Source organism: Oratosquilla oratoria, chromosome 1 (assembly GCF_046742065.1).
Source record: "Oratosquilla oratoria isolate Oo_2021 chromosome 1, ASM4674206v1, whole genome shotgun sequence".
Classification (NCBI taxonomy): Eukaryota; Metazoa; Arthropoda; class Malacostraca; order Stomatopoda; family Squillidae; genus Oratosquilla; species Oratosquilla oratoria.
In genome coordinates this window covers 101327133-101339400 of record NC_134777.1, presented here as the reverse complement: position 1 = coordinate 101339400, position 12268 = coordinate 101327133, and the positions used below count along the sequence as shown (strand labels likewise).

General features: G+C 40.6%; 1 protein-coding gene across 2 annotated transcripts in view; it reads right to left on the bottom strand.

The window, feature by feature from the left end:
• Positions 1–12268, bottom strand: part of LOC143024614 (adenylate kinase isoenzyme 5) — a 154091-nt gene that overhangs the window by 94160 nt on the left and 47663 nt on the right. For both annotated transcript variants that reach the window (XM_076183480.1, XM_076183489.1), the window contains exon 2: positions 3853–3984. In XM_076183480.1, coding sequence (XP_076039595.1) covers positions 3853–3984 — 132 coding nt within the window. The remainder of the gene's footprint in view (positions 1–3852; positions 3985–12268) is intronic.

Here is a 12268-nt window from a genome sequence, read left to right as displayed (position 1 = left end):
TTTATCTCGATTTCCGGAAGGAAATGTCCATCACCCATATTGATCCAGGATTCTCTCTACGCATGCTTTACCTTGCTGTAAATAAACTTTATTTATTATACTTCTGCTGTTTGTATAGTGAACTTTTAGTTTATCCTCCCTCCACCTTATTTCGTGATTCTTTAGACAGTCCCTCACTGAGCTGTTTCTATTACCTAAACTATATTCCTATACTTTCACCACCCCCCGACTCCCACGTAATCTACCCGAAAAAAGAGAGAGGAAAAAAAAAAAAAAAACGACAGGATGCCTACTTCTCGCTCAAGGGATTCAGTAAGGAACCGAAATCCTCTAGGCGACAAGTGCAGTCCGTCCTTTGTATATAGATGATTCTTACCGTAAAAGCGATCCCAGTTGTCGACAAATGCCCATCCATTGGCCTTACAATATTTTGCCAGCCTGCAATTCATTGCATTAGCCCTGGAATGCCACATGTCTCCAACTCAACGCCTCGGAAGGATTGCACATACATCAGGAGCCCCTCCCTTACTCTTAATCTTATCTAGCGCACCCCGAAACCGCGCAAACAATTCCTCACTCCCTAATTTACCTCTGCCATTCTCATATATATATATATATATATATATATATATATATATATATATATCTATATATCTATATCTATATCTATATATATATATATATACAGGTAATCCTCGTTTTACGCGGGTTCACATTACGCGATTTCACATTAAAGCGGTGTCCAAAACTAGGGGGTATTCCTCACATTACACAAATTCCTCAGAGTAACGCGAAATCCGGAAAGTTAAAATACGCGGGCTGCGATTTAGTTCCGTAAGGCAGCCGCTAGGTGACGCTAGCTGATTCCAGCCTCCGCATCCCTCTCGCCACCAAGCTCATTGTTTACCAACGCTTCGTTGTGTCAGCATCTCTGTGTTCATCAAATCATCAGTGTTCTTGTTTACCATGGCTCCCAAGCGCCCAGCGACATTTCCAGCCTGTGATGGTAGGCAGAAGAAAGCAAGGAAGACATTGACATTGGAGCAAAAGCTGGAAGTTCTGGACAGGTTAGATAAAGGGCAGAGAAACAATGTGATTGTGGCGGCAATGGGCCTCAGCGAGTCTACGGTGAGGACCATAAAACAAAACTCCACCAAGATTCGTGAAGCTGCCAAATCAGGAACGCCTCTACAAGCTAACAAGTCATCATATTCTCGCCCTATGGAGATGGAAAGGATGGAGAAGATGCTTGCAACTTGGATTGAGCATCAAAATAAGACTCGTGTGCCGGTTAGCTTGGCGCTGATTAAGGTGAAGGCGCTGTCTATTTATGACAGCATTGAAGGGGACAAGAAGCCTTTTTCTGCCAGCAACGGGTGGTTTAATAAATTTCAAAAAAGGCACAGTTTTCATAATTTGAAGTTGGTTGGGGAAGCTTCTTCAGCTGATGCTCGAGCTGCAGCCGAATTCCCAGAAGAGCTCAAGAAAATTATAGAAGACGGGAATTATTCATCAAAGCAAGTGTTCAACATCGACGAAACCGGCCTCTATTGGAAGAAACTACCCAACCGCACCTACATCTCCAAAGAGGAAGCTTCTGCCCCCGGATTCAAGGCATCTAAGGACCGCTTAACGCTGCTGTTGGGGGCCAATGCAGAGGGCGACTACAAACTCAAGCCAGCACTTGTGTATCACTCAGAGAATCCTCGAGCCCTCAAGGTAAGAGTTGTAAAACTAACCTTATTCCATGTTACCATTTTCTATGCAAAAGATTGTGCGAATGAATTTTTTAGACCGTATAAAATCTTACGTTTCTTTTTTTTTGGCCAGGGTTACGACAAGTCCTGTCTGCCAGTGGACAGGTTCGCCAACTAGAAGGGCGGGATGACTGGGACAGTGTTTGGCGATTATTTCAAGAATAAACTGCACAGGGAGCTGGAGGTGTACTGCAACAAAGAAAACATCCCCTTCAAGATCTTGTTGATTGTGGACAACGCGCCAAGTCACCCAGCATACCTGGCCGATATCAGCAACAACATCAAGATCGTGTTTTTACCGCCAAACACGACCTCGCTCATCCAGCCTTGTGACCAAGGGATAATCTCGACATTCAAGGCGTATTATCTACGTTCAACATTGGCGAACCTTGTGAAAGTGACGGAGCAACAAAACATCTCAGTCCGTGATTATTGGCGGCAGTTCACGGTAAAAGATGCTCTAACCTTCATCAAGGATTCGTGGAGTGAAGTGCCAACATCATGCTGCAATGGAGTCTGGAAAAAATTGTGTCCTCAATTCGTCCACGACTTCAAAGGATACAGCATAGACGACAATGTAGCCAAGGCCAACGTTAAAAGTCTGCGTCTAGCACAGCAAGTTGGCTTCGAGGATTTGGAAGAGGAGGACATCGACAACTTGCTTCAGTCTCACACACAAGAGCTCTCCAATGAAGATTTGTTTGACATCGAGAAAGAGAGAGTGAAAATGATGGAGGAGAAAGAGGAAGCAGCAGCAGCAGCAGCATCACCAGGACCACAGCGAGCCCTCACAGCTGCCAACTTGTCTGAGTGTATGGACTCGTTGATGCATGCAATGAGGGTCATAGAGGAGAATGATCCTAATGTCGAGAGGAGCAGCACCATCATACGACGTGTGATGGAGAACATGGCTTGCTATAATGCTATGTTAAAAGAAAAACAACAAAAGACAAAACAACAGCCGATCACAAACTTCTTCCGACAACGCACACCAAGTCAGCTAACCAGCGAATCGGAGACAGGCACCGAATCGGAGATGGACGCTCCCGATGACCCTGCCGCCCCTGCCTCACCACAAACATCACACACACACACCGAGTCCGATATAGCGCGCAGTGACACGTCAGGGGGTGAAGCCTAGTTAGGAATCTACAATAGTACACAGCGAGCGGTGAGTGTTGTGTTGTTGTCAGTATGGAAACGTGTGAGAGCAACATCTCAGCTTGCGGGATGGTTTCCTGACCCATGATTTTTTTCATTGTCCAAGGGTAATTTTATTTTCATAAAAGTAAAATAAAAATGAATGTAGAAAAAAACTTGAAAGAAATTTATTCATCCTTGAATCGCAATAAGCTGCCGCTACAACAACAACAACAACAGCGTGCAGATCAGCAGAGGGACGCTACTTATCAAGGCGTAAAGGCCAATTAACCCGTGATCCCATATGTGGTGGTAAATCAACAACAACAAGGCAGGTCAGAGGTTATATGCTTAGCTCGTGGCTCAGCTGCAGGAAGGATTATGGTATTGGAAACACTTGTAACAGCAAAGTAGTGAGTTTAATTCCTCACATTACGCGAAATTCACATTACGCGCTGCCTTTTGGAACGCATCTAGCGCGTAAAGTGAGGACTACCTGTATATATATATATATATATATATATATATATATATATATATATATATATATGCTAATAAGAACACGGGTACGTGTGTTCACTTATGCAAAGTAGACCACTTGGAAAAAGAAACTAACGAAGCAGAGATGTAATATACGAAAGCGCTCTGCTTCGTTAGTTTCTTTTTCCAAGTGGTCTACTTTGCATATATATATATATATATATATATACATTCACACACACATGCACACACACACACACACACACACACACACACACACACACACACACACATATGTATATATATATATATATATACATACACAAACATTATATATATATATATGTATATATACATATATATATACATATATATATACATATGTATGTGTGTGTGTGTGTATGTATGCATATATATACGTACGCGCGGACACACACTGGCACTAAGGGAATTTAGATGTTAATGTCTGACTTACCCATAACAAAGATGACGGGTGCTCCCGTGAGAGCTTCTGTAGTCTCCATCTGTGATGTGGAATTGGCCAGGAGAGCGGCAGCGTGGAGGTCTCCACTCTTCGTGTCTCCGACTAAAGGTGAACCGCTTCGGTCTGTGCGGAGAATAAATAGAAATAGGAATAAAAATAGAAACGCAACACAACAAAACATAAATAGGGAAGTACATAATGGAAATCATATATTTTCCTTTTCCAATTTAATAGCAGATGCTATACAGATCTAGCTGACTTCTCCATTATACGCCCTTCCCCTCATTCATCGCAAATTGGAGTGTCTCCGTCAGTAGGATGACGCGTCTCGTCAATTTTATTCTAGGTTGTCCGTATTCCGTTCGAGGGGGTATCCCTATCTAGAGTGATGAACCGTTCATTGAGTTGAAGGGTTTCAATAGTGTATTCGTTTTGTTCTCTTATTCATATATTCCGTTTTCCCTCGTACCTGTTTCCGCAAGTCCTGCATGTCTCATATGCACTGCTATGTTATTGTAAAAATATATTTCACCCTCATCCTGGAATTACTCCATATGAAATTATTTATTTTCATCATATTACAATAATCTATTTTTGTATAGCAATCAAACCTATGTACATACATAAATAAGCCTATATTTGCATATGTTAACCTATTCATCAACATCCACATGAGAGTGTACACTAAGATGCAATGAGTTTCGCCAGTAAATTTATCCTACCAGATATTTCCAAGACATCAAACTTTGTCTCATTCACCTCTAGACCACCCAGTGGGTACGCTAACCTACAGTTGGTGACTCGTGGAACTGTGCTCAGTTGTTACAGTCGACAGCGAAAGTCTGCTGCCACCGCCGCCTCCAACAACTTATCATTGGACATTGGAAGCCCATTGCCTTCTTCTCCAAGAAATTCAACCACGCAGAATCCAAATATAGCGCCTACGACGGAGAGCTCATTGCTATCTATAAGGCCATCAAACGTTTCCGCTTCTTCATTGAGGGCCGTCGCTTCTACATCTACACCGACCACAAAACTCTGACCACTATGTTCCACAAGAACAAAGACTCATACACACCGCGGCAGCTGCGTTGCACGGACATCGTAGCTCAGTTCACGACTGACATCCGCTACATCAAAGGAGTCGACAACGCCCAGCTGACACCCTCTCCCGCAACATCTCTGCTATCACAGCCTTCAAGATGCAGCAACTCTTGCAAAACCCCGCGCTAAAGATGAAGAGGATGAAATTCCATGAACCCAGGCCGTCGTCTTTGCTGTTCGCCCATACATCCTGGCAAACCATCGATACCAGCTCTTCCGATACCTGCGCGATCTTTCTCACCCTAGAATTCGCGCATCCCAGCAGATGATGATCTCCCGTTTTATATGGGTAGGCATTAACAAAGATGTCAGGCACTGGACACGAACCTGCATTAGCTGCCAGGCCTTTCAAGTAACACGTCACACCACCTTTCCTGCAGCCACCCTTACGAGTTCACCAATCTCGGAGAGATTCGACCACGTCCACATAGACCTCGTTGGTCCGCTGCCTTACTCCAACGGCTATCGCTACCTGTTAACCTGTGTGGACCGTTTCACACGCTGGCCCCAAGCTGCACCCCTAGCAGACACCACCACCGACTCCATCGCACACGCCTTCATCGCCACTGATTATACCCTGTATTCAGTTGTGCTGCGTCGTGTTCCTTGTGCCTAGGTAGATCGAGTTCAAGTCAAAGCACCTGTTGATGCTGTCCTCTTTAATCATTCAGGCCTCATGTAATAATATTTTCTTCTTTTTCTTCTTTTTGAATTGTCTTTGTGCATGACTTTCGCTCCTTCCCAATCTATGTTGTGTTGGTGTTCGGTAACGTGTTTGTAAAGTGCTGAAGCTGATAAAGCTTCAACACTCTACAAATACAACACCTGATTCGACACATCACACTCAAACCTCAGCGTACATACTATTTGTCAGCTGCCCCTCTCCCCCGTGCAGCATACACGAGAAATCATGTAAAAAAAAAAAAAAAAAAAATCTACTTTTCTCCTGTCTTCTCCCTTTTCTATGTCGTGGAAAAAAGGGAGAAGGCAGGGAGTAGGGGTGACTATTACACACCGGAAGCTAATTCGACTCACTTCCATTAGGAAATATATACACACTTTCCACGAACAAAATCACGCCCACATGCACAAACATATACACATGTTGTTGTTGTTTTTCGACTAAAATTCGGTTAATTTCTTTCTCTCATACTACATCTTCTCATTTCAGTTTAACTCTCACTAAAGATAAAATCAATGTTTCTAATTTAACGAGTAAATCTCCGACCATTTCCTCTGCTTTTGATTGATTTAGATGTAAGCTTCGAAGTCCATGTCTCCTGCCACATGGCTCCTGAACCATGATACAACTGCCAGTAAATATCCCCTAAAAGTGCTCAGTGGCAATAGTCTCACTTTTATACACTACAATCACTTAAATTACCTACAGACTTTTCTGTCCCTCCCACAAAGTTCAGTATAGTGGCTCTCTGAGAGGCGAAACTAGGCAGAAGTGAGGGTTACACCTACCTCTGGTCGGGCCGCACCGATTGATCTCACCTCGCGGGAATAGGTATAGGCCTGTCTAACCAACTAGAACACGCCATTATAAAGGTTAATCCGGTTGATGAGCGTATGATTCTGGTGAAGTGTAAGCACACCTAGGGCTTCATCTCACTTATTTCAGTATATGCTCCTAGTGAGGATATACTGCCAAGCTTGAATCTATAGTTGACCAGTGCCTACCACGAGACACATTCATTGTTTTGGGCGACTTCAATGTCGTTACTGGGATCGACAGAGCTGGCTACGAAATATGTATTGGCTCCCATGTTCCTGTAACCAGGAACATTAACAGTTCTCTCCTACTGAACTTTGCTAAGTCCAGAAGGCTGAGGATTAGTGGTTCCTGGTTCCAGAAACGAGAGCCACACCGATGGATATGGGATAGTAATGCCGGATGAAAAGCCAAGGAGAACGATTACATTTTTGTTACTTATTAGTGCTTGGTTGAATGTCATACAGAACTGCAGGGTTTATGAGAGTCTTAATTCTTTGGGGCCGATCTTAGATTTGTGGTCGCAACACTCGGACTACACATTACATCCAGGAGATTCCTGAGGTGTAACACATCTGGGATTTATCTGGAGAAGCTCAAGGAGTATATGGAAACAATCTCTGATTGGTTTGAAGTACTTGACACTCGTGAGAACCCTAGAGAGCTGTGGGAGACCTTAAAACGTGAATTTCTGAAAGCTGCAAAGGAGAGCGTCCAAGATCCAAGAATGGTATGGCGTCCCCGGAGATCTCAGAGAGTATAGCGTTGGGTCGTGCTGTCAGAATGGCTGAGGACCTGAATCAATATAGGACTCGGAAATGGTGAACTAGAGCTCTCATGAAAATAGATAAGGGAGGATACGTCAGAGAAATCCCAGAGGATCTCAAGGGCCATTTTAATGCAAATAACCTTAGGCCTCCTTACCGAAACCAGAAGAAACTCCGCTCCAAATCTGTTATCGTCTAGTGTCAGGCGTGGAGAGGTGTAGCCCCTTTTTTACCAAGTAATTTGAGGAGTTTAGCATGGGAGACCCTTCAAGCGGACAGCTTTCCCTTGACGGCTGCCGATCCAACAATGGATGACTCTCCGACCTCTCTGGTACAGGTCAAAGAGGTTATAAATTGAAGGGTGGAAAGTCAATTGGCATCTGCAACAGCAGTGCGGAGTTAAAATGAAAGCTGTAGATGAGACCCTGATCTATTGGTTGCATACGATATTGTCTGCTGTCCGGCAGTTTGGTACCGTTCCCTATGACTGGAAAAAATGTCTATTCATCCTTATTTGGAAGGGGAAAGGGGATCGGTATAACTGCAACAACTACCATGGAATTACACTACTCAGTGTGCTAAGTAAAGTGCTTGCCCTTCTGCTGCTGACTCGGGTTTCTTCACATTTTCTGCTTCAGATTTCATGTTCCAGTAAACTCTTGTCATTTGATGTTATCTGTGGTTCATTACAGAAGTCGGCAGTAGTACTGTAGAAAGTAGCGGTTAAAAAAAATGTCCCCACTTTTTATTAATTGACTTAGTACTTAAGTCTAGCTGAGTCAGCACAGGAGATAAAATATGTTGTAACATGTTGGGACGTGCAGGCAGTAGATACTTGTAAGGAGAATAATCAGTACTGCACTTGAGGGCCAAGAGTGAACACACTAACACTAACACAAAAACACTTTGTTGTTGACAGGATTGTATGTGTGGTTAGAATTTGTCTCAGTGCTGCTTTGCCATTCATTTGTTTAGAAAGTCTACATACTCTATCCACCATCATGATACCGAGAAATTGCACAAACAACCCAAAATGTTTTTGCTACATCTATGAAGAATTGATATTCAAATCACCAAAGCGCCATTTTACATAACTGAATATAAAGTGGGGAGGAAGATGGGAGACGAGTCGTGCATTGGGAAGTTTGGAGTAGGTGAAAGAAATGACAGAGGCGAGATGTTAGTCAACTTTGCAGAGAAATACAACATGACGATAATAAACACTTTCTTCCAAAAGCGTGTAGGTCGTAAATGGACACGGAGAAGTCCAAATGGAACAAGGAACGAAGTAGACTTTATATTAGGAGATGAGAAAAAGAGCGTTAGCAATGTTACCGTCATAAATAATGTCAACATAGGTAGTGACCATAGAATTGTAGATTGCACAGCTACATTTAGTTTCAGAGCCGAGAGAAACAAACTAGTTTTAAGAAAGAAAATAAGCCTTGCGATGGTTAAGGGTAATAATAAGAAATTTCAGTTAGAAATTAAAAATAAATTAAAAGCTCTATGAACTAACGAGGACACCGTCAAAGATATGAATTTGAATTTAGTGAATATCATTAGGAAATCGGCAGAGAAAGTAGGAAGTACAATAAGTATTGGAGAAAATAAATACTTCAAACTACAAATGACCTAATTAAAAGAAGAAGGATCATGCAAATTAATATCAGGAAAGACGAAATAGAAAGAGTAGAACTAAACAAGCTTATCAACAAGAAGCAGAGATTAGAGAAAAGAAAGAGAAACGTGGGTGAAATAGAAGAAACTATTCGGAAAGATAAAAGTATTATAGGGGCCGAACGCAGACATGCTTTAGGAAGGCAGCAAATGAGATGTTTGAAAGACAGAAATGGAGAAATCGTTAAATGCAGAGACAGAATGGTAAAAAGAGTAGAAGAATTTTAAACACCATATGAGGACGGAGACTTTATTTGTACAACGTTTCGCTTATTACAGCTTTTTAAAGTACAAATATAGGCTCCGTCCTCATATGGTGTTTAACTCGTTAGTCACTTTCATGAAAAAAATGAAGAATTTTATCAAGAGCTTTAATCGTCGAGGACGGTAGTTGAGTCAGTAAATTCATCTTTAGACATTAGTAGTATACCAGAGATTACAAAGGAAGAAGTAGAATTTGCTCTAAAAAATATGAAACGGGAAAAATCACCTGAGGAAGATGGTATATCGATAGATCTTTGGAAAGACGCAGGGAAAGAAGTTCATATTAAGTTAGCTCAGTTGTTCAGCCAGTGCTTACGACAAGAAAGCGTTCCTGAATCGTGGTGCAATGCTATAGTGATTTTCCTTCATAAGAAAGGAGAGCAGAAGGACCTTAGTAACTATCGACCGATTAGCTCGCTATCAAATGTATATAAAGTATTCTTCAAGATCCTTACAAATAGACTAAGTCAAGTTTTAGATGGAAACCAATCGAGAGAATAGGCAGGCTTTAGGAGCGAATATTTGACTCTAGAACATTTGCAGACGATGAACCAACTAATCGAGAAAACGACAGAATACAATATGCCTATCTCTTTAGCTTTTGTAGATTACGAGAAGGCCATTGACTTGGCAGAACAAAAAGTAATACTAAACTCGCTACGCACGCAGTGTACAAACGAACAAATCGTTAGCTTTTAGAAAAGGTTTATGCGAAAGTTACCACTATAATTCGATCACATAAAGATACAGAAAAGATCAAGATCGAGAAAGGAGTACGGCAAGGCGATACAATTTCACCAAATTATTTACAGCTTGCTTGGAAGGGATTTTCAGAAGGTTGAGTTGGGAAGAGAAAAGTTTGAAGATTAATGACATTATTTTTGTTTCAGAAAGAGCAGAAGACTTGCAAGATATCCTGAGTGATCTGAACAAGGAAAGTCTCAAAGTAGGTTTAAAAATAAGAGTAAAACCAAACTAATGCTCAACACGAAAGTTCAAAGTAAATAGAGTATAATCGGTGGTGAGAGTCTTGAAGAAGTTGAAGAGTATAATTATTTAGGCCAGATGGTGAAGATGACCAAAGATCATGATAATGAAATAAAAAGACGTATTACAATTGGTTGGAAAGTGTTTGGTAAGTATAATAAAATCCTGAGAGGCTCTCTACCTTTATGTTTAAAACGTTAAGTTTGCAATCAATGCGTTCTGCCAGCAGTAATCTACGGCTGTGAGACTTGGAAAGTGACGAAGGCGATGGAAACAAAACTAAGGACTGTACAGAGGAGAATGGAGAGATCAGTGATATGAATAACGCTTAGAGACCGAAAGAGAGCAAGTAGGGTGAGAGAGCAGACTAAAGTGAAAGATATTGTGGTGGCGGTAAAAGGGAGAAAGTGAAATTGGGCAGTTAAGTTAGTGCGAACGACTGATGAGCGATGGAGCAAGTGTGTCACTGAGTGGACGCCGCGAAATGGGAAGCGTGGAAGAGGGAGACCAGACAGAAGGTGGAGAGATGAGATTGAGAAATTTGCAGGAGTGACGTGGTAGAGGTTGGCGCGGTCGTGTGAATCATGGAATGCTATATATGAGGCCTTTGTTCAGCCGTGGAGGATAGCTGATTCGATTGATATATATATATATATATATATATATATATATATGTATTTGTGAGTGCCGATTGCACTATGTATAAGAATATTTTGATGTATGATATGTACTAAGGTTAATTACGAATTACGGCCTATGACGTTTGATGTATGTTGAGTGCAGATTGCACAATGTCTGAGTGTATTATGATAATATATATGTGAGAAAATATCGATGATATGTATGAGAAATGGTAGAACCTAACGGCAGCCAAGCCTGTGTTGTTATGCACGTAGTTTACAATGTATGTAAAATAATATGGAAAATTTATTGTCGAAATTGATGTAACGATCCATTATATATATATATATATATATATATATATATATATATACATATATATATATATATATACATATATATAATAAAATAGAATAAGATTAAAGAAACGCTGGAGGAAAGGAGAATGTTGAGTGGAACATGACTCATATATTTGTGATCCTTAATAACTGTAGTATTCCGCCCTAGTCCATTTCGGCATGGTATTCAATAAAGCAGTTCTTTATGTCTAGAACATCGAGCTGTTAAGACGTCCATAAATGCCATGGAAATCATTATTGGTAAGCATTGATCGAGTAACTTATTGTGTTTAAGTAATGTGACTAATGGAAGAATATGTAAAGAGTCAATGTAGAAGTCATATTAATAATGAATTTATGTATTTGGTTTCTCAGAATAATTGTGGATGACGAAGATATTTCAGGATGTATGTTATTGGAGGCGGGTAAACAAAATCTTGGTAGGAATCGTGAAATTAAGTTTGATGTTTGCTAAATTGATGATGAAGTGTGTTTCATTATTGTATTGATGGTTATGAATTGATTGTGAATGCAAATTTAATGGTGATACAATTTGCAGAAACCACACACCGAACCACACGCACGCCACACACCAAATCACACACACCAATTTACATACCGTCTGTATGTGATCAAGAACGAAAGATATAAATAAAGAAGATGGAAGTGTGCGTTTCTGATTGTCATTCCCACAACCTCTGTAACCTCGAGCCGCCAACCCTTCGAGGCGGCGTGTACAACATATATATATATAATATATATATATATATATATATATATATATATACTGTATATATACATTATATATATATACATATATATATATATATATATACATACATATACTGTATATATACATTATATAATATATATATATATATATATATATATATTGTATGTATATGATGATAATGATAATAAGTATTGAGAATTTAGATGGATTTAACGGTTGTGGCACTTCGAATTTTCTGCGAGTGGGACAGTCAAGATAAGAGAAATCACTATGTAATGAAAGTGTGGCCAAAGCGATCAATGACTTCTGGAGAGAAGAATGTCATTAGTGCTCCACTTGTTAATCATGCTTCCATTGCATGAAACTGGCAAGGGTTTCACAAACTTGAAAAATAAATTTCCAACAGTCGGTGAAG